This window comes from Cavia porcellus, unplaced genomic scaffold, assembly GCF_034190915.1.
Source record: "Cavia porcellus strain 051 isolate PalLab524CR breed Dunkin Hartley unplaced genomic scaffold, mCavPor4.1 scaffold_10, whole genome shotgun sequence".
Classification (NCBI taxonomy): domain Eukaryota; kingdom Metazoa; phylum Chordata; class Mammalia; order Rodentia; family Caviidae; genus Cavia; species Cavia porcellus.
Window position 1 is genome coordinate 30,075,174 of NW_026947493.1, and position 22,761 is coordinate 30,097,934.

At 34.3% G+C, this 22,761-nt stretch overlaps 1 protein-coding gene across 16 annotated transcripts in view; it reads left to right on the forward strand.

Moving 5' to 3' along the window:
• Fhit (fragile histidine triad diadenosine triphosphatase) overlaps positions 1-22,761 on the forward strand; it is a 1,402,288-nt gene that overhangs the window by 677,532 nt on the left and 701,995 nt on the right. For 15 of the 16 annotated variants that reach the window (XM_013144142.3, XM_013144139.3, XM_063257178.1 and 12 more), the window contains one exon: positions 18,058-18,177. In XM_013144142.3, coding sequence (XP_012999596.1) covers positions 18,075-18,177 — 103 coding nt within the window. In that variant the 5' untranslated portion in view covers positions 18,058-18,074. Of the gene's footprint in view, positions 1-17,055; positions 17,147-18,057; positions 18,178-22,761 lie in introns of those variants that run through there. The other variant, XM_063257176.1, reaches the window with a different exon arrangement.

The window sequence follows — 22,761 nt, forward strand, 5'->3', positions numbered from 1 at the left end:
GAATCTAAGTTTGTCTTTTCTGGGTGGTCAGAAAACTTTATAGATATCAACTAATATTTTCCCAGCACTTTTTGAGTTGAAGCAATATGCTGACCACTTTGGGAATGCGAGAGAAGGTTTATGTGAAGACAGATCACTGAAATGGCTGTGGGAGACTCATTTTTCTTTCGAGGTCAGGAGGAGATCAAAATAGCAGTAAGAAAATGACCAATTAGCATTTCCTCTGAGAACTCTCAGCTCCAAAAAGCCCTTATATGAGTGAAGAGGAGGACAAAGAAGAATGAAACAGAATGGTATTATTATGAGGGAGTAATAGCCAGTATGTAAATGAGTACAACCACACAGGAAAGCTGTTTTGAGGCCGTGTGAATCATAGGACCAAAGTGAATGCATAATAGCCACCCTGCAAACTCCTGCTCTCCTGCACCTGCTTTCCTGTAGACAGAAGCATCCCACCTGGCCTGAACAATGGAGTCATGTGACAGGATTCAGGTGTGAGTCTCAGTTTGCAATCTCGTTAGTGTTCGACGATGCTCTTTGGTAGGTAGCCAGAGCCTCATTACTGTTCATAAGAGTAAGCTAATAATTAAAAGTTCTGCATTTCTAAAAGGTGACAAATGGAATGAAGAGGTAATTAGATGGGTAGGAATGGAGATTCCCTGATGGGTACCTATCATGGTGAGAGGACGAAGAAGTAAAAAAAAAAATGATGAGGGAGAAAAAACTACCATTGTTATTTCCAAGGCTGCTGAGAACTACCTAGCTGTCTCTGGTGGAAGGAAATGGGAAGAGATTTGTAAGGCAATGAAAAAAGCAAAATTGCCTGGGAAGGAGCTCTGCTTAATGCCAGCCTGCAAAATCCATGACGGTGGATTAAGGGTCATGACCACTTTCAAATTCATGTTTTATTCAGTGTTTTATCATAGCTAAATGTGCTGAAATAGAAGAGCTCCATTTCAGGACAACTGAGTGAGAAACTCTTTTGATAACTGTTGCAGCAACAGGGGTCTGCCCATGTTGGTTTTAGTAAGGACAAAACCTGGAGGCTGCAAGTGAACTTGTTATGATTTTGTTTAATGGTATTTTCTCCAACTCTGAGAACCTGAAGGTAGGAGGCCTATGATGGCCTTGGCTTCCAGGCCTCAATCTAGATCTCGTTGTCTTCAAGTGGATTTTTCATATGTTGTTGTGCAGGGTTGAAGGGAGACATTCATCACACAATTCTAAACTCATCCTCTTACTAGAATATACCACATATAGTAGAGTGTTAAGTAATAAATTTATCAGTCATGTAATTATCTTGTGAGTAATACAATTAGAAATTGCTGTGTGGCAGAACACTTAAAATAGAAGTAAGTCTATAGATTACAAGTGACTCATAGCTATAATTGACTCTGTAATTAGCCTTACTGTTCTGTTCTAGCAAAAGTTGTGTATGGCATTGCTTTGCCACAAAAGTACAACATTTCATGAGTCAAAAAGGCTGTGGAACCATTTTTCCTGTGTGCAGAAGTAGTGATCGTTGCTTTGTATTCATTTGTGTTTGGAACTTTTTCCACTATTAATGTTTAAACTAAGACACAATTCATGTAAGTTGTGTCATTTTCAGTTTTTAAAGTTATCAGAAGCTTAAACAATGAATAAATAAAAGAACATATGCCCTCTTACCTCTAAGAGACCTATGTATTGTAAAGCATGCTAGCATGTGATTCTTGATTCTCCAGATAACATATAACAGTTGATTTGGAGTTACTAAACAAACTTTTGACATAAATTCTGAGTTTGTGTACCAGTGGATCTACATTGTAATCCAGTCCATGGAGATACAAGTATAAATCTTTTATGATTCTATAGGGATTATAATTGGGAACTTCATAGAATTTGGTCACTTGAGATTGATACAGAACACTATGATGATTTTCAATCTTTAATTCTGTTCCTTAAATTTTATTTTAATGTAATCTGTAAATTTTCCTCTCTGTATTATTCCAATCTACATAAAGACATGGTTCAGGTCATTTGTGCTATTAAAATGAATCTCAGGAAAAAAGAAACAACTCAGCCTCAGACTGAGAAGTTATGCAATCAATGCTTAGTACTTCAGTTTACATATCTTCCTTTTTTCTTGGTTTCTATGTGTCCTAGAAATGATTATCTAAAACATAAACCACTGATTTTCTAAAAGGCTCCAAGATTTTGAAGAAAATTAGTTATTTCTAAATTTTCCCATATATATATATATATATATATATATATATATATATATATGTAAATATACCAAATGATTTTAAAATAGTTTTGTTTGTGTACTCCATATTCTTTGAAAATAAATATGACTATTATAAGTTTAAGATTATAGTTTTTATTTCTCTTTCATACTTCTATTGGATGACTCAGCTGCAAAGACTTGGGGCCTGAGATGTGGAAGATTAAAGCTGGCCCCAGACCTCTATGCCAGTGCAGGAAATAGAAGTAAATACTTTTCAGGAATTGGAAGTGAACAAGGTAGGAGTATAGGGTTCTTGCCCTTCACTGCATGGTAGAATTACCGTGCAAACTTTCACAAACAAAACTAAAAAAAAAAAAAGACTCTGATATTCAAGTCTTAGGCTATGATAATTAATTAATTAGTTAATTAATTAAATTAATTAAAAGTTTTGAGTGTGTGCTGAAGACAAAGGTGTGGAGAACTTAAAAACAGTCATCACTGGTGGTTATTGTGGCTTGTACCTAGATGTCCCACCGAAACCTCATGTAGTCGTAGGTAGGGCTTTTCAGTGGTGACTGGATCTTGAGCACATTCTCCTTGGATCAGGATGCGATGCTGGGGTTGATTCATGGTGTAATGCTAGGATTAAAGCTACCCCACCTGGGTGTGGACACTCCCCATCCTAAGGGTGGCTATCCTGGACAAGATAGAAGAGACCATTGCTTGCCCCTTGTCACTTGCTGCTTGTTGCTTGCTGCTTCTTTGATACTTTGTGGTTTTGCTGCCTTTTGCCCATCACTACTTGTTTTTCCACTACAATATCCCTCTCCAGTGGCACCCTGCTTTGGTGCCAGCCAACTATGAACTGAAACTATACACACTATGAGTTAAATAAACCTCTCCTCCTATAACTTTAGGTGTCAGGTATTTTGTCTCAGCAATGAGAAAAGTAAGACGGTGGTAGTAATATAAGATGATACAGTCTCTTAGGAAAACAGTTTGACAGTCCCTCAAAAAGTTAAAAATAGAGTTTCCATGTGGTATAGTGATCTACTCCTAGGTGTGTACTCAGTAGAATTGAAATTTTTGTGTCCACACAGAAACTTGTATCTAAGTATTCATAGCACTATTCTGAAAACCTAAAAAAGTAACAAAAAATGTCCATTAACTGATGAATTTTATTTTATTTTATTTTATTTTTTGTTTTGTTTTATTTTATTGGTACTAAGAGTCTAATTTAGGACTTTGTACTTACCAGGCAGGTTCTTATGCCACTGAGCTATATCCCCAGCCCTGTGAGTGAATTTTAAAAAGTGATGCATATGTAAAATGGGATTATTATTCAGTCTTCAAAACAGATCAGGTATTGATATGTGCTAGCACATGAGTGAATCTTGAACATATTATGCTAATTCAAAAGCAACATATATATGATTGCATTTATATGAAATATTTATACTAAATCAATCCAAAGAGATAGAAAGTACATTAATATTTATCAGGGGTCATGAGGGAGAAATGTGACATTATTGCTAATGGGTATGGTTTGCCTTTTGGACTAATGAAAATGTTCTGAAATTAGATAATAGTAATAATTGCTCAATTTTGGTGAACTACAACTGCTAAATTAAACACTTTAAAATGTAAATTTTATGATCCATGCATCATATCTCAATTTAAAAAGTCTTTACAGGAAAGCAAATCTGATATAGGGATATGGGCAATTATTTTAATTTAAATCTGAAGTTTCTCCCACAAATATCACGTGTCCTGGTGATTTGGCGAGGAGATTGTGCCCTGAGGGCAGTACATGCATCGAATGAGTCCATAGTTGAGTGTGCCTTCCGGAGGCAGGGCCTGATTGGAAGAAGTAGATCCTTGGGTGTGTGGCTGGGAGGGGTGTGATCTTGTAGCAGGTCTTGCTTCCTGGCTGCCTCCGACTGAGCAGCTTCCTCTGTCTTTCACCATGTTTCTCCCTTAGAGCCAGCTGATGATAAACTGAAGCATGAGTCAAATAAACCTCTCCTACTTTACTTTGTGGGTGGTGGGTTTTTGTTTCAGCAATGAGGAAGTGACTGATATAGCATCTTACACACCTGAAATGATTTTTAAGGTATAAAGTTTTGTTTAAAATTAGATTTGAATTCTGAAGTGTCATCATGGAACTTTTTACTTCATATTAAGTAAAATGCGAAGTGCAGTCTCAAATGAACTGGTACCCGCCCATCTTTGAAACCCATCCCATCTCCCTGCCTGGCTCCCTGCTCTCATACTCCACCCCCATATTGTTCTTTTTGTTTCTCCACTGCTCACTCCTGCCTTGTACTTGCCATTGCCTGGACCTGGAACATTTTCCCAATAGTCATGTAGCATGGATTCCTCATCCTTCAAGGGCCAAGTAACATGTTATATTTCCTTGTTTAATCAACATGGCATTCTTTCTGCCACCAAGACATTGCCTTTTCTTGCATCTTGATTATTTCCTTCTAGTCCCAATCAGAAATAGTTTGCTTGTTGGCTGATTTATAGTCTCTGGTACTTAAAATTTCTCCCCCATGAGAATAGAGGCCTGCTCTGACATGTTTACCACTAGAATAGTATTTAGAAAACAGAAAGGATCTAATAAATATTCGAAAAATGAATAAACAGGCGAGAGAGTTTAATAAGCCAGCAATTTAAGGAAAGAGGATTTGAGTTCAGGCAATCTCTGAGCACCTTATAGGAGGAGGAAGAACTAAGGAGAATACGATTAAACAGCAAAGCAAGCAACGTGTTAAGAAAAAAAGTGACAGGTAAAAGAGAAGCAAGCAGGAGAGGAAACCATGAAGTATGATCTTGAAAAAGCACTTGGCATTTTAAAATTCTTGTGTTTCTTGCCCACAAATAGCTAAGGTTCCAGATTTTCCTGGACTCGTTAGCAATTGAAAATTTTTATCAATGCCATTGGTTTATGACTTAATGTAATTTTCCAAAAATGCTTTATTTGTATTAAAGTGTTGTAAGTATAGTTTTTTAAAATAAATTGTGCTTAAATTCTGAGATATTTTAGATCATCTTTTTCTTTGTCTGTCTTATTATCTTATCTCTTTATGGATTCTTAAATTGTCCTCTGTGGAATTTTGGCATACAACTGTAGGCTAAGGATATTTTATAAATCATATAAACTTAAATGTAGGTTTCCATCCATCCCTTTTCTGCTTTGGTTGTTTCCTAAGTCATCAATAAAATGTATTTGAAACTCTGGCCAGCTCAGTGTGTTGCTCCTCAGGTAGATGGCAGGTCATTTTTCCTTTTAAGGTGAGTCTAGGGATCCATTAACCAGCAGCTTTTCCAGCTTACTTACATTTTGTTTAACAGTTAAGCCCCCAGTTTTTAAATGAATTGAAATAAAGACACATTCTCCAGTTGGTAAAAGTGCTTAGTATTGTAGCTTTTTTTGATTTCTCCAACACGTTTCATGTCTCTAGAGTTAGTCTGAATTCTCGCTGTTTGCGTGACAAGATGTGAAATAGCAGATTTGCCATTGCTAACCTTAGTAGCTCCAGACATAGATGAATATAATCTTCATTTTTCTAGTTAAAAGAAATACAAATATTTCATTCTTTTAACCAAAAGAACAGCATTTCTATTTCACTGCATCTGGCCTCCTGGTTACCTAGGAGACCTTAGTGTTCATCGCAGATTGCTTTTGCTAGGGCATTTAGAAAAAGTCATTTCTCCCTATATTGTATTCCTAAGTCAAGACAAAATTTTACTAGAGATTTGGAGAACTAGACATTTTCCAGTGTTAACAAAGTTATGTGAAAATAGGTCTTCTGTATACTATTATTTACAAATTATAAGAAATAGTTCCTGAGAGATATTTAGTAATTCATATTAATAGTCTTGAAGGTTGAATATCTTTTTCGTTTTTTTTTTTTTTTTATTGGTACCAGGGATCGAACTCACGACTGCCTGCTTGCCAGGCAGGTGCTTATGCTACTGAGCTAAATCCCCAGCCCCAAAGGTTGAATATCTTTTGAACACAATAATACTTAAATCTAGGAATTGATACGAGAAAAGTAATCATAGAAACACATAAATGTTGATAGACATAGTACCTTCCTCTTAGGTTGTCAGGAGGATTAAGGTATATATCAAATATAAATTTCTTTGAAGGATGAAAATAACAAGCAAGCATTAGCTGTTATTTCTGTAATCAGATGTCCCACTTTTTATGTGACACTTTCTGCCTGCCTCTAATATGGAGAATAAAAGTTATCTTTAGATAGGACAATGCCTGATATGTGGTTTTGACTTTATTTTATTCCAAACTATTTTGTGATTAGCACTTTACCAATCACATTGCCAATATTAGCTTATGTATTAGTTGACAGCTAACATTTGTTTATTGAATGAAATGGCATTTTCTATGGTAAAATATACAGTATGATGAATAACACTCGTGAGTATTTACTGGGTGTTTAATGTGCGTCCTATGAAGAAGTACTATTCTTATTCTAACTTCAAAGTCTGGAAGCCACTAAAAAAATATGTATATGTTCATGTAACTGATAGGCAAAGAAGATAGAATTTTCACCCAAGACTTCTTATCTGAGCTGCATGTACCTCATTATTGTAGATATTGTGCTGGAGTCAAGATGTGAAGAACCTAAGAATATATTCTTTTAGAAAACTCCTGAAATGATCTAGTAAACTCAGCTCTTGAACTCTTTCTCTGGGGATATGCTTTTCACACTTTAATATACATTGTTTAGCAGGTTGGGGATGGTGCCTGGAAATCTGCATTTCTTATAATTCTCTTATAATGTAGATGTCAGTAGATAACATTTTGAGTTTCCAAAATACTATGTGGTTTTTGGAAATATACAGTATTTTCATCTTTCCCAAAATAAATCACTATAGGAAAAAGGAAGTCCATCATGGGGTGGAAATGTTTTAAGAGCTGTATAGGTGCATTTTAGCGAAGTTTGATTTTTTCAAATTTGTGGAAGAGGTTTTTGAAGGGTCATTGCATCCTCAAAAGCTAATTCATAATTAGTGTTCTCTACTTGATAAAATAATTTGAAAGTAATAGCCGTAAGCTTCTATTCTTATCATCTGTTGACCATCTTATAACACAGTATTGCTCTGTGGCTTTAACTCCAGTGGATCCCCTTCAGTAACAGAGTATCTTCAACTCAGTTTCTAAGATTGGGGTCCCTAAAATTATAAGCTGTCAAGTGTAAGACGTCCTTGAGTAGTATCCTCTATAAAGAAATAGGAGACCCACTAAGGTTTAGAGTTTGTTTGAATTAATAACTTGGCAGGCTGGACTTGATATCTTTAAAAAGACAAGGTAGATCTAAGTGTACCCTTATGTCCTTTTCTTCCTTACAGTTTCTACAGTTCGTATTTGTTTATTTACTTGGAACAGATTTTGAAGCATTTAGCAGTCATTTTAGTTGAATATTAGCATAACATTTAAAAGCAAACCAGGAGGAAATCTAATCTACCCTGAATTGAACTACTATCTTCTCTTAATAATGGCTCGAGGAGCTCACATTTTGGGGACCACAGTTGTTTCTGTGTTCATTGTACCTTCTACCCCAAGGTAAATGACTTATCTAGTCGTATCAGAAAATGACTGATTATAAATGTGAATGGTGGATACCCTTTCCTTTATCTCCTTTTTGTTTAATAAATATTGAAGATAAACTTCTAAAAAATAATATCATGTTGCTAACTTGTGAGAATTATAGGAATTACAGAATTTAATTTATTAAATACTTTGAAGCTTCATATTTTTAGTACCAAATAAAACAATTACTGCAAGGAATAGAAGAAGAAAAACATTGTCTAGAAAGATAAGACCTTGGTTTTTGTTAATATGTCTATTTATTTTTTATTATAAAGAGAGAGACACAGGCTATTCATGATATTGTGGATGAACTAATAACATTAATAAGTCCAAGTCCTACCCCTTTCACTAAAATTTCTAACGTCGATCTTTGTTCTCTGAATTCTAGAAGTCACCATTTACATGTTTGCTAAGCAACAGACTTTCTTAGAGATGATTTCCCTTGAAAACTCAACAGAATATTGGTGCATACAACTTGCTTATTTGGTAGAAAGGATTCAGCAATTTTAATGTAGCCTAAAATAAAATTGCTTTTTGCCATTTTCATGTTAGAGGAAATTATTTAATATTTATCTTGGTCTTGCAGACAGTGTCAGTTCCTGAAGAAGCATGAATCTTCCCATCACACTATCTTGATTCTTACACTTTTTCATACTTCTGTCTTTTTAATAGTTCCAAGAATATTTTTCCTCTCTGCTGAACTTGAACCTTGAAGGCTTAGGTTTGTTAGCTGAAAAAAATGGGTAGAATGTCACCATAGTTAGAACAGAAGTACAAAGAGATTTGTGTAGAGAGACCTGAAAATATTGGTAGTATGGTTTAGATGTAGTGTATTCTCCCACAAACTCACCTTGTGTTTGGAAGTTAATTGGATTGTGGAGATACTGTGCTCATCTGTGGATTCATCCATTGATGTGTTTGGTAGCTGAATGTGCTATTAGGGTGTAGAGCATGGTTGGAGAAGGATCAGTAGGGATGTGACCTGGAAAATTGTAATCTTGCCCCTGACTATTCTCTTCTTGCTCTGCTTTCTGGCTGCTGTGGGTTGAATACCTTTTCCTCCTGCATGACCCTTTGCTATCCTGTTTCTGGCCTGGAGACTGCCAATCATGGGCTGAAACCATGAGCCAAAATAAAATTTTCTTCCTGCAAGTTCTGGGTATTGAGTAGATTTTTCTTGTAAGGGAAAGTGACTAAAATAATTGGTATCCTGGATGCCTGCATCCTGTGGCAGACATGGTGAGAAGTGCTGTTTCTGTGTTACCATCTCCTGTTTTTAGATGAAGTGTTTGAGTGTGAGTTTAATGCTTAGCAAAAGGGAGCAAGGCAGTGGCAGGGTTGAGCCTCAAATGCAGGTGTCTTGAGCTCTGGCTCCATCTCCTCCTACTTTGTTCCAACAAAAGGTATTTTGAATTACATAAATGATCAAAGGAGAAAGAATAGAAAAGAGGTCAGAGGTTAGCCAACACTTAAAATTGTTGGCAGGATAGACTAATGAGAAGAAATACAATGGTAATATATGAGCTTATTGAGAAAAAATATCCATAAGAAGTAGGGAAATGTGGTTAGAGTAGCCTGGAAATAGAGAAAAACTGGAGATGAATAAGTGTAAAATGTAATGTTAGGAGTTAATTTGATAAATGAATGAATATGAGAATTTGGATTTGAGGTTCTTTCCCAAAATGCAACATGAAGACATAGAGATTTGAAAAGACTGAGACCAGAGCTAAGAGAGGTATAATAAATACTAATGTTAGACAAAATCCATGAAAGGCAAAAGCATCAACTGAAGTCAGAAAATATTTGAAGAAATAGTTATCAAGTGTGTAGCAAATGCAATAGTAACTGAAGACCTTACATGGAAATGGTTTATGCAGAGAATCAGGAAATTAGTCTAGGGCAGGTGGATAGTTTCCACAAAAAATGAATCTTAGAACTTGTTTGGAAATAGAGTCTTTGCAAATGTAATTAGTTAATATTCTAATTAGAGCGGGGCCTAAATCCATTGACTTGCGGCCTTATAAGGAAGACAAAGTGTTAAAGTGAGGCCATCTGAAGATGGGACAGGCTGGGGTTGAAGGTGAATAAGGATTAGGGTGATGCCAAGGAGCACCAAGGATTTCCAAGAATTCTTAACAACCACTAGAAACCAAAGGTGAGAAGATTCTGATCTAGGGACTCTGGAGGAATCATGACCCTCAGTTTATTGTAACTTATTATGATAGCTTCAGGAAACATGTTGTCCTAAGCTTAGATCCTTAGCAAAACTCTAAGAATTTAGAGATTAAAAACTAGAGCATCCTGTGGTGAACAGGAATCTAATTACCACTGGATTTCTCTCAATAGCAATAGCAGAAGGCAAGGATGCAAAGGAATAATAATTTAAAAGTGTTTTAATATGCAAAATTTGAGCTTAAGATATTATGACTGGTTACTTATTTATGTGGGAGTGTAGAATAATGATACTATGCTGTATAAAATCTCACAGTTTGCCATGAATTGACCTTTTATATATTATAGTAAAAATAAAGATTTTAAAAAATTATTTTAGAAAGAATAAAACCAAACAAAATAAAACAGAATAAAGCTAATCAAAACAAGACTGTGTGGCATAAGATTTCAAAACAAGGTAATAGGAAATCAACAATGGTTACCATAATGCCTCTTGTTATCTTTAGACATAGTAAAATCAAATGAAACAGAAAAGAACCAATAAGAACAAAGCAATGCAATACAGGAGTTCAAAACAAGCTAATAGTAATTTAACTCAGCAGAAAAATAAAATAGAGAAATAAGAGTGTCATGGTTTATGTCTGTGTCCCCCAGGCCTCATGAGTTTGTATTGTGCATTTGTTATTCGTTCATTGTCTAGTGCTTGGATTGATGGTGTTAGTGCTACACCCACTTAGGGGTGGAGCCAGGATGTGATGTAATGGCAGGAAGAAGGAGTGTCTTGCTCTTTGCTGGTTCCTGCTTGTTGTTTGCAGTCACCCGCCTGTCTTGGAGCCAACTAAGTGTGGACGGAAACCTCCAAAAACTGTAAGAAATAAACCTTTCCTTTCCCAGCTTTGGGCTTCAGGTATTTGGTGTCAGCAACGAGCAAAAATTAACCAAGACAGAGAGAGTAGGGAATTTAGTGATTTTTCTAAAAATAAGCAATAGCAACTTTAGTTTCTAAGAGCATGATGGAATAATCAGAATTTTCATTCACAATAATTTTAAACAGTGTATAAAGTATATGAATGTTCACTCAAAGGTATAGCTGAGCGCTGAAGAAATGGGAAACTCAGAACCATAGGACCAGCTAAGATTCAAAATAAGCAGTGGTGTTGGAGCCCAAAACTTGCTAGCATAAGCCGTGGAGATTTTCAGTATTTAACTACGTATTCAGAATTATAATTCAATGTTATTTGAACATGCAGATATTAGGATGGGAGGAAGTTGGTGTATGGTACCTGAAAGAGATCAGGATGGTCAGAATATGTTAAGTTTGTAGATATTGATGGGGAAACTTAGTGTTAGTTTGGATAAGAATTACTGTTACTGAAACAAAAATAGTATTTAATTTTTATACCTGTGGGAAAATACCTGATTACCTGGAAGGTAGGCAAAAGAAAATGATAAAATGTTTGAAATAAACTCAAAGAACAATTGGCAACAATACATAGTGCTTAAGATCCAGCACCGTTGCTTATTTTGAATCTTAAGCGATTCTTTGGTTCTGGGTTCCCCATTTCTTCAGTGCTCAGCTCTACCTTTAAAGATGATTCTCTAATGGGAAGAAAATAACATGTTATTTATATAAAAACTTTGCAGAACACAAATTAAAATATGAAGTAATAAAAATGTGACATTTGTCAAATACAAACAAAAAAGAAATAATAAGATCAAGGGTGTAAAAAAGCATAAATATATGCACATGGAAGAAGATGGCTTTAAGATGTAGCAAATAATAATTTATACATTTGTCATTAATTTATCAACTGTAATTAGAAATTTAACACAGTTTTATCAGAAACTGATAAAACAATAAGACAAAATGTAAGCTAAGGTAGATACTTAGATAATAATGGATTTCATCTAGTATGTAGAATTGACTCAATAGTAGAGTATATTTTATTTTGGCAGATGTGCTGGTTAGGGTGAAAGCTCTTCTTCTAATGGGTCAGGAAAGAAGCTTCAGATTCTAAAAAGAGCAGCGGCATAAAGCTTCTTTTCTAACTGCAGTCCTGTGGATTGGACAGTATTAAGAAAAAGAAAACAAAAGCATGCTATATGTCTGGAAATGAAAAGGCATACTATGAAATAACCCTCAAGTTAAATAGGAAGTGGTAACAAGAACAGCAGAATTTCAGAGCTGAGTGGTGGATAATAAACTACAATAGGTAAAAGACAAAGTTAATGGGTTCCGTTGCAGGCAGTATTTTAACTTTTGTTACATGAGAAAAAACATTAAGTTGGAAGGCTCATAAGCTCAGTGTTTGACTCAGGTAGCTAAAAAAACAAAACAAAACAAAAAACAAAACAAAACAAAGCTGCAGTGTGACAAAACTGAAGAAACACAGAAAGAAAAACAATCACAGCAAAGAAAGAAAAGTACAGGAAATCAATATCAAAGTAAAAATAATTAATAAAAGTCAAAGAACCAAAGCTAGCTCTTTGAAAACCTAGTAAGTTATATGTAAGTCTTGAATAACAAATGAAGAATATAAATGTGAATCATGATATACAAAATAGGTGAAATAATTAATTACATTTTTTATTTGTGAAAAAATATGATAAATTTTTGCCAGTAAAATTGAAAATTTAGGATATTTGGATAATATGTAAATACAAGAAAACCATAAGCCACTCAGAAAAGGTTAAATAATTTTATAATAATCATAAAAATTTGGTCCTATTTGCAATCAGAAAAGGGGCACAAATTTGAGGAATGAATTTCATTTAACTCTCAAGAGACAGACATTGCTTACTTATATATCTTCTTTTAGCATCGAGAAAAACACCAATTTTCTTTATTTGATCTTACTAATGAAGATCAGGTAAGTTTATGTTAAAAACAGGATTGTACAACTTTACTTATGTTAAAGAATATTAAGTGAAATCTGGAATTGTATTAAAAATAATTGATTATAAATGAAATTAAAATTAATCATAAAACTGAAAGGATATTACATTTTTTAAAAAACTCTGCCATTGAGGTTTATTATATCCATAACAAGGCACAGACAATTATGTCATTTGTATTATAAAAATGTATCTAGTATTACCAAGGTTTTTGATGAACTCAGTCCTTAGCAGACTTAGAAGAGAAGGGACATTTCTTTTTCTTTTTCTTTTTCAGTTTGATAAAAACTTTCTGCCAAAATCGTATGGTAGACATCATTCTTAGTGGAGAAAACATGTTTAGAAGACAGAAAGATCTGTGTAATTTCTCAACACATCACCAGAGAATAGATCTGTGCAGAAGGAAAAAGGAAGAAACAAAAAGTACAAAAATTGAAATGAGATATGTAATTGTCATTTTATTTTTTTTATTTTAAAAAGCAAAACAGAAGAAAGCATGGAAATGATACAGAATTTCAAAAAAAAGTAGGAAATTAACACTGAATAATATATTGCATATTGTTTTCTTAAAAGTAATTGTTCAAATTACAAGATTTAGGATGAAAAATATGATCAAACATTCAAATAATGAAAGTACAAACTATTATTTTGGATGAACTAACAGAGATTAATAGTATAAATATAATCGTCATTTTGAATGAAATTGCTTATACAGAAAATCAAAGCGAATCAACAGAAACTATTAGCAGCAATGTAGAAATTCAGCGTAGTTGCCAGCTATAAAAGAAACATAAAAATCAATATCTTCCCCCTGTATTGGGAGTAACTAGTTATAAACTATGATAATAATAATATACCATTTATAATAGTGACATAAACTGAAAGTTACCTAGGGACAAATCTAAGGTAAAATGAATAAAACATATAAGGGAAATTTAAAACTCTATTATAAGAATTTTATTATGGTATTAAAGAATCAATATACTATTCATAAATGACTTTGTTGCATACTGTGAAGATGTCACATTTCCCCTCCATTAAAATATAATCCAATCTAATCAACATCTAACCAAAATTTTTTGAAAGTAGAGTTCAGTGTAAATTTATATGAGGAGTTATTTTTTAAAAGAGAGAGAGATTCTCTATATATAAATATGTTAATAAATATGTAACAGGAGTTAGCAAACTTCAGTCCACAAGCCAAATCAAGATTGTGAATGTTTCTGTAAATAAAGTTTTACTGGTACCCAGCCACATCCATTCATTTGTGTGTTGTCTATGGCTGTGTTTATTCTATGATGACAGAATTGAGCAGCTGCAGCAGAGACTATGCTCCACTGCATCTGTCCCTTTTCATAAAATATTTAATGAATTCTGTTCCATAACATCTGGCCTAGAATCCAAATAAAACATAGTCTAAACTCATTCCTATATACATATGGATATTTGGTGTAGTCATTCCTTGGAATTGGTACAAAGAAAACTGGCTCACAAAAACAGAGAAAAATAAAGATGTTTTCATACTTATACACAAATATGCAAGTGGGATAAATACCTGTTTAAAAAAAACATGTTTTCTCCACTATCAGGTATGTGAAAATATATCTGGTAAAGAAAATATAGGAATATATTTTTACTAACTTATGAGGTTTAGTTATATAAGATTCATAGTGCACAACTATAAAAAGAAAATCAATGAATTTTAAGACATCAAATGGATACTTTTATTTAATTGAAGGAATAACAGAAAAATTAGCAGATAGTAAAAATATAATTGTCTTGCTTAATAGACCACGGTCAATATGTAGAATATATCTTGGACTCTGGAGAACTGGAAACTAGAAGGAAGGAGACCTGTTATAAAAAAAGAATGAATTGGAAATTTGTAGAAAGAGCAACATACATACATCACTATTAGAGACAAGTGAGTTAAAAGCAAACGATACCTTTCGACAAATAAATCAGTTTTTACTAGTAAAAACTAATAAAACAGGCACTATCAAGTGCTGGAAAGGATTTAGGAAAAGAGAAATTCCTCACATATTGCTGCTTGAAATGCAAATTGGTAGATTTCAGAAAAAGATGTGTATTTCAGGAACTCCACATTGGGGCCACAGTATGTACACAGGGAAACTCACATAAGGACGGTTGTCACTGTGCTATTTTTGGCAGCATATTGGCATCAAACTAACACCTGAGCATTAGAGAGATGGACAGAGAAGGCTACAGTGAAATGTAATGAGAAACTACCAGCGGCATAGAGGAGTTATAAAAACATCAGTGTGTCTAATGTTGAGAGAAAATAGAAAAAATGGTATTTAAAACATACACTTTATGTTTATAAGTATATAAAAATTTCTTTTTTTATTTTAAAGAGGGTAAAACTAAGGAAAATGAAACAATAAAACCAATCAAATTAAACTAGTATAAATGATACAGGACTTTAAATCCTTACAAAATCAGCAATATTTACCATAATGCCTCTTGCTATCTTCAAAGCGTCCATACCTTCAGACATAGTAAAAATTGAACAGAACAAAATAGAGCAGAAACAATAAAAACAAAACAATGAATACAATAAAGGACTTCAAAACAAGCCAATAGTAAATCCACAATGGTTACCATAATATGTCTTGTTATCTTTTAAATAGCTGCTCCTGCTGTCAGATTTAATATAATCAAACAAAACAAAAGAGAATAAAACCCAACCCAGCAAAACAATGAAAATGATATGGTTTCCAGGCAGGGATCACTTCCTGGTGAGACCTTTTTTTTTGGTCTCTTTTGTTTTTATTGGTACCAGGGATGGAACTCAAAGCGCTGCTGAACTAAATCCCCAGCCCCCTGGTGAGACCTTTTAAAACCACAAATAAGAGCTGTAGATTTCTCACATGAAATATATATACACAAATATATAAAGAGTATTTTAAATTGTACATTAATTGTGAAAAAGTGAATCACTTTTAATTCACTTTTGGGAGGGGGAGCAATGGTACTAGACATAGAGGATGAAAAGGAAGGTGGTAATAAAAGAAAAAAATTCCAAAGAAGAGCCAAGGTGGCCTCTGGATAATAATAACCCTTAACCAGAATCTATGCCTACATCATGTTAATTGTTAACTGGAGAGGAAAACAAACTCAGGAACATTATTCCTTCTAGCGTTGTTAGATCCAGGTGTTCAGCTGACAGTTTCTGGATATCTGTGTCTTGGCTCCATTTGTATTTGCCTCGGTGATAGCTAGAGTAAATTTTGAAGGAAGCCTCTGGTTGTTTCAGTTTCATGCTGCAGCAGCTTGGCAAATCAACTGAAAGTGTCCCTTTAGCGTCCTCAGCAGTAATCCCCTGGAGAATACCCTGTCTGAATTTGTGGTGAATCACATCAGAGGACTGAGGGGAATCCATGCTAGGGTAGTTATAGGAAATTTTTATGTATATGAGGTGGTGGAATGTTACATCCCAAATCAAAGTGAATGGAAGTAGATGCCGGGTGACCTGAATCAATGCTGTTGTACAGTGGTTGGCATGATTTTCTATTCTAAAACACTGAAGGAAATCAAGAAAGATTCATTCCAAATACACAAAGCACTGAACCTTACATACTACTTTCTTCCCTCATACCACTTGTTTCACATGACCCCAGGGAATAAATCCTCTGAAAGTAGATGGACTTGGTATAAAAAGTGACTTTGGTGTCAGTGGAGCTGACTGTATTGGGAGTGGATAGTGAGCTTCCCATCATTGGGCCTTTGGAGGCCCGTTTCAGCCAGCTACCTGGCAGGGTTCTGTAAGACTGGGTCCACTATTAAGAGGGAAGTTGGATTTGATCAGTGATTCCTTCTTACCTGGGCAACTTCTTAAAGCACACTTTGCTGGGCCCTTCTCTTAGAATTTCTTGTTCAGTAGGTGTTGTATGGGGCCTGAGATTTTACATTTCAGAGTTCCTTGGTGATACTGATGCTTCTAGCCAAGTAAATATACTTCAGAGCCATTGTAGTGGGTGACTTTTTGACACCTTTACCCTCCCTTCATTTACTGAAAGTGTTATAAAGGTTCTAAAAACCACTCTGTGTGTCCCTGAGAGAAACATTTGCATGTTACTTCTTGAGCACAGGAAATGTGAGTGAGGTTCAGCTATGTGGGTATATCTCTAGTGGAAAACATTTGCAGACCTCTCTGTGGTTTGCATCAGACAGGGCACTGGGCTCATTAAATCACTGTGCATGTATTGTGTGTTCTATAAAGCAGTCAGGTATTTTCTGACCTTGTTTTTTTCTCATAGTTTTATCTCTATTTTTCTGTAGGTTGATCTACATTCATTAGTTTTCTAATAGGCTCTCTCTGAGTTAGAAACATGAAGTAGTTTCTCGGGAGGCTGTGTCTGAGTTGTTCAGGCCTTTTTAATATATAGGCATCACTGAACCAAAAAAATAAAATTTATTGATTATGGGTGAATTTGGCTCAGTATAGTTGCTGAGTACCAAATCTCTCTTTAAATCTCTTTTCCAGGCTTTCCCTGAAAAGGAGAATATTGAACAATTCATGAACCTTCTTGTATCCAGGCTGCCTCAACCAGGAATTGCTTATGTCTCAAATTCTAATTTATTCCTTACTTCTTTTCTCTTCAATTTTGAAGATTTACTAGGCTAGTTCTCTGGAAGTTCATATATGCTTTATAATTGTAGGCAAGGTCAGACAATGTTTGTATTTCCTTTGAATTGTTGTTATATAAATGACAATAAAACCATTTGAGAGAAACATTTTGGAATTAGATTTATAGTCAATACTTGACACTCATGAAAATTTTCTGATCAACAAATATGACAGAATGGCTGGGTAAAAGTAAGTGTTTGACAAATAGGAATTGTAGTTTGAGGGGGCAACCTGAATGTGGGAGGATTCAGGAGTGAAAAGTTGGTTGTCCATGTGCAAATTGCTGCTTGAAAACATGCACTCAAATCAAGGGATGTAGGGAGAGTAGAGTATTTTAGGATGAACCTAAAATTCATCTGGGTGAACATTAAATTATGAGTCATTAAAATGACATCCTGTTTGCACATAAGAGTCTTTACTAATGGAATTTTCTTTCTTTAAAGTGATACATGAACTAAGTTTCTTATTTCACTTTTATTAATGTCCATTTCCTGAATTGTTTTCTTTCAGGCTTCAATAGTGAGGAAATGTCGTTCAGATTTGGCCAGCATCTCATCAAGCCCTCTGTGGTGTTTCTCAAAACAGAACTGTCCTTCGCCCTTGTGAACAGGAAACCTGTGGTACCAGGACGTATCCTTTTCTTTTAAGACAGGCAAAATGAAAAGCCTATGAATGTAATCAGTGGAGGATTGGCCTGCAATGTCTGTCCTAAAATGGTAAATAAGGAACCTACTTTCCTCTTCCTTTGGAGAAACCAGGTAAGTTTTTGCTCACATTTATTTTGAATCCAGTTGGTGGCACCAGTAATATGCTTGATCAATGTTGCAGAACTTCTCAAAAGAGTTGCTTAGCAACGGTGGCTTTGGAGGTGAATTTTAGCTTGACCTTTTTACTCCTATAGCTGTGTAAATAAATAGGTTTCTAAAATTGGCCCAATGAATATCATGAGTGCTTTATATTTATTGTGAATTTTAATGGTACGTTAGCAATTGGATTGCAAATTTGTTGAATGGAATTAAGGTAATGTGTAACTGACTTTGTTTATCTCTTGTGGAGATCATTCAAATTATGAGTTCTAATTAAATTCATACGTGAAAATATTTTTATCATTCTTTCATCTTGGCATCTGAAATGGCCTTTTTTCTTGGATAACACCCTGATTTTTAGACCAGTGTAATGCGTTTTGTTTAGTAAAATTTATTTTCCTTGGAAGGACTTCTATAGACCTCAGAAGGAGCTATGTTCTCTTTGGTAGTGGGAAATGTAGGAATTGTTGAACTGCTCCAGAGTAATTTTCATGTTATTGGAAGTATCACTTGTGGTTGTGTACATGTTAATGTTGGTGGCTCCTTAGAACTTTCTTTTTTCCCTTTATTTTAATATGTGGGAGACAATAAGGATAAAATTTCATATTTTGAGATGAAAGGTATTTTTTCCACTGAGACATGATTTGGTTTTGAAACAAATTTATTAGTAATTCTGAGGGTACAAATACACCAAGATTTTTGTAGAGTAATGTATGTTTTTTCAGCAAAACAATTCAGAGTACATAAAAACTTTATGAATAATATTTGTTTCTGCCCACATAACCATTATGGTGAAAAAAAAGACAGTTGTGATTGTAGGCAGACTCAACTTTCTTGAATATAAATTTTAACTAATTAAATTTCATAAGCTTACAAAATTAGTAATCAACAATGGATAATTACTAGATAATGTTATACATTATTAGTAAACATTAGTAAATAACTATCAAATTATGTTTATATAAACTCTTTTTCGTAATATTTAAAACTAAAATTTTTAAAAATAAAATTGAGTGTAAATAATAAGACAATGACATTCTTCTATTTATTGAAGGGAAAGAATAAACTAGAATGACTTAGCCAAATTCAGTAAAACAACAATCATTAATTTACTTATTAACTTTATTTTGAGTTCTAAAGAATTCCAGTGTTCTTGGAATAAAAACACTTTATTTCTTCACTTAATTCTACTGCAAGTTTGTGGTCTTTTTCTTTAAGCAAAATGCCTATGGATTCAAATGCCAAAAGAATGTGGTGTAGATGCCTTTTCATCAGTCATGCCAGCTTAGTTGATTTTTAATGAAGAATTAACAGAACCTGGGTTGAAAATGCAAATTTAAATGAACAAATCTTAATGTCTCAGACTAAGAAAATGTGAGATTATAGAAATGTATTGTCTTTTTATTGTTTAATAAAGGAATGAACTTTTCCTTATGAATATTTTACTCATGTCTAGATAGTAACTTGATTTTTGTGATGTTTTTAACCAACTCTGAAAGCTTAGTATTTAAGAACTGGAGTATCTGTGAGAGGAAAATGAAGTTATCTGCTTCTAGAGAAATAACTATAGTGAATTGTGATCTATTGGTAAATAATGACTAGTTTTCTTCCCAATGGCCCTAAAATTGCCTTTAGAAGTGAATCCTAAGCAGTTACCCTATCTTTAAGTAAAAGCCAAGGATACTGAGACCATTTTATTGAAATGAACAAACATTTATATGAGCATGAGCTCAAAGAGAGTGAGAATGTTTTGTAATCAGTGTACTCTGGGACTCTCTCATATCTACTGCTGCAAATGGTCTGAGGGCCAGCAGATAATGTATTCTGAGAATCCTTTTTATGTGATGATTTTGTAACTTTGTTTTCCTCTATGTTTGTAAACTCATGTTACCACTGTGAGAAGCATCTTAATAAGGCACTTATCTGTTTGCAAAAGCTAGAGTCTTTTGGCCTGGAATTTAGGAGTTGACACTGGATAGCTCTGTCCAATAACAGTTTAAAAATAAATGTTGAAGAGTCTAAATTGGGCTCCTGTCTTTACCCAGTGTTTAATTTTGCCTTTCCTTGTCTAGTTTTTTGTTGCGAGTTATCTAGCTTTTTGTAGCCTTCTTAAGTCTAGGCTTTTTGAATCCAGCCTTTGCCATGTGGGAAACCATAGCTCAGATTATATCAGTCTTCTCTTCCCTTGCTAGCTAACCATTAATGACTATATTATTTTTCTAAGGAAAAAGTCCAAACTTTTTAGCATAGCTTTTTTCATTATCTTGCCCCAGTTTGCCTTTTCCCAACTCTATCCTAAATGTGTACTTTACTTTCACTTTACCCTATTTTTCCCTGCTACCCCATATCTTGAGATTCTCTGCATTCTCTTGATTTCAACCAAGGAGTTGTGATAACTATCCTGCCTCTTTGGAAAGAAATCCTCTCTCTCTATGATACTTTTAATTTCTTATCCTGTGTTTATGTTGATTCACTAACACTCTATCACTAAGCTACATACTCTGTTCCAGGCGCTGTGTAAAACACTTACTCCATTGGTCTCTTGTGCACTCCTGTTTGTCTTTTCACAGAACCACTGCATCCGGAGTGTGGGACCCCTTTCACATACTGTGCCTCTCTTTCTTTTGGCATCCCAAAATATTATGGTGACTGAATTGAAAGTGAAATTTTAAATGCCAGGAATACATGCATTTTTTTTAATTAAGAGAATTAAGTAATGAGAATCTGCTTAATGGCTGATTTTTACATCATCCCATACCCCAAATATTGTCATTTTATTCCAGATATTTTAATATTATGTTACAAATATACTTTCTCAACTTTCCCCTCATGATTTGTCAGTTATAAGTCAGTTAACACTTTTGTTATGTATATGCAGCAGAATTGATGGAAAATGGGGAAGCCCCTTTCACATTTCTTTAAGCATGTTAATTTGTCAGTGAACAAACTGGTGTCTTGGGAGTAATATACTGGCATGATCATATAAAATGCACTATTTTGTGGTCTTGATTCTTTTTAAAAATGATATTCAAGGAATCTTTGGGGAGCCATGCAATTCATGAGGGACTTAGAAATGTTATCTTTGAACTTATGTCCTCACTAACATCTTGCTGTCCCCTTCAACTTTTTTTATTATCTTACTGACTGACTTTTTCATAGCTTTCAGAATAGGAGATGAACTGTCAAATCAGGGGCCCCAAGAAATGATTTCAAAGCAAGACTGTTTTCTTTGTTCTAAAGAGAAGCACTTGAGTCCCTCCTTGTCTTCACCTGAAGCAAGCACTTCTGTTTCTTGCCAACAGTGTTTAAAGCCAATTGAATGGACTCTCATATCTGTTATTGAATACTCTGGAAGAATATTCCAGAATGTATGTAATCCATTAATTTCTTGGTACTGGAAAATATTTTTTGGAGTTTCTTGATAATAGGATAGAATAATTTTGGAGAGTGTGTCTTCAGAAATTTGCAGTGAACATTTTATTCTTGTGCATGAGTACAATCCAGCCATTCTTCATGACTTCAATAAATTTGAGCCAGTATGGTTAATACTTCTCTTCCCTTGCCTTGTATGGTGTTTACCTCTCTTCTTGAGTTGAGCATGAAAAATGAATTTGAACATGAGTAGAATCCATTTGGGGACTGGGGCTTTTATTGCAAATAAAATTATTCATTTGTTATGTCCTGTTGTTTTCAGCAGACAATGTATTGATCTTTGGCTTGCTGTTCAGAATGCTGTAAGAATCTTTAGCACAAGGGGGACATTGCAGTGCTTGTGGATAGATTGAATATAGTGTACAATGACAGAGACAAACTTGCTTGCTGGCTGTACTGTATTATACAAATCATTTGTCAACAGATTATTGAATCAGTTATTAAAAAGCGCAGTTTTATTTTCCAAACTGGAGCAACACATAGAATGTTATCAAGGCCAAACAATGTTAGGATGATGCATGGAGGTCAGCCTTGCAGAGTGTATTTGTGAAGAATTAAACTAGGTAACTTAAAGGAATTTTCTGCTGACACATTAGAAGCAAAAAGTTTAGTACAAGGGAGACGATTGTGAGAGCTAACCTCAACAGATAGAAAACAAAACTCTTCACCAATAACTTTTTAACAAATTTTTATTAATACATGTTTGTAGTACATAATGATTGCATTCATAGTGGGAAGTTGGTACATGCAAAATTTTACTTTTGCAAATCAGTGATGTTATAGTTTCTCTTTTTAGACCATTGCCATTTTTCAGTACTCCTGAAATAAATGAAAAACTAGTAAAAATAGTTTCATTACTTAACAGTGGTTCATGTGGAATAGATAAATTTGCCCTTTTCATCCTTTGTAAAAGTCAGAGATACTCGTCATTTCCTGAGTGGGTTGCAATCTTATGAATTCTTTTAATTGTTCAGGA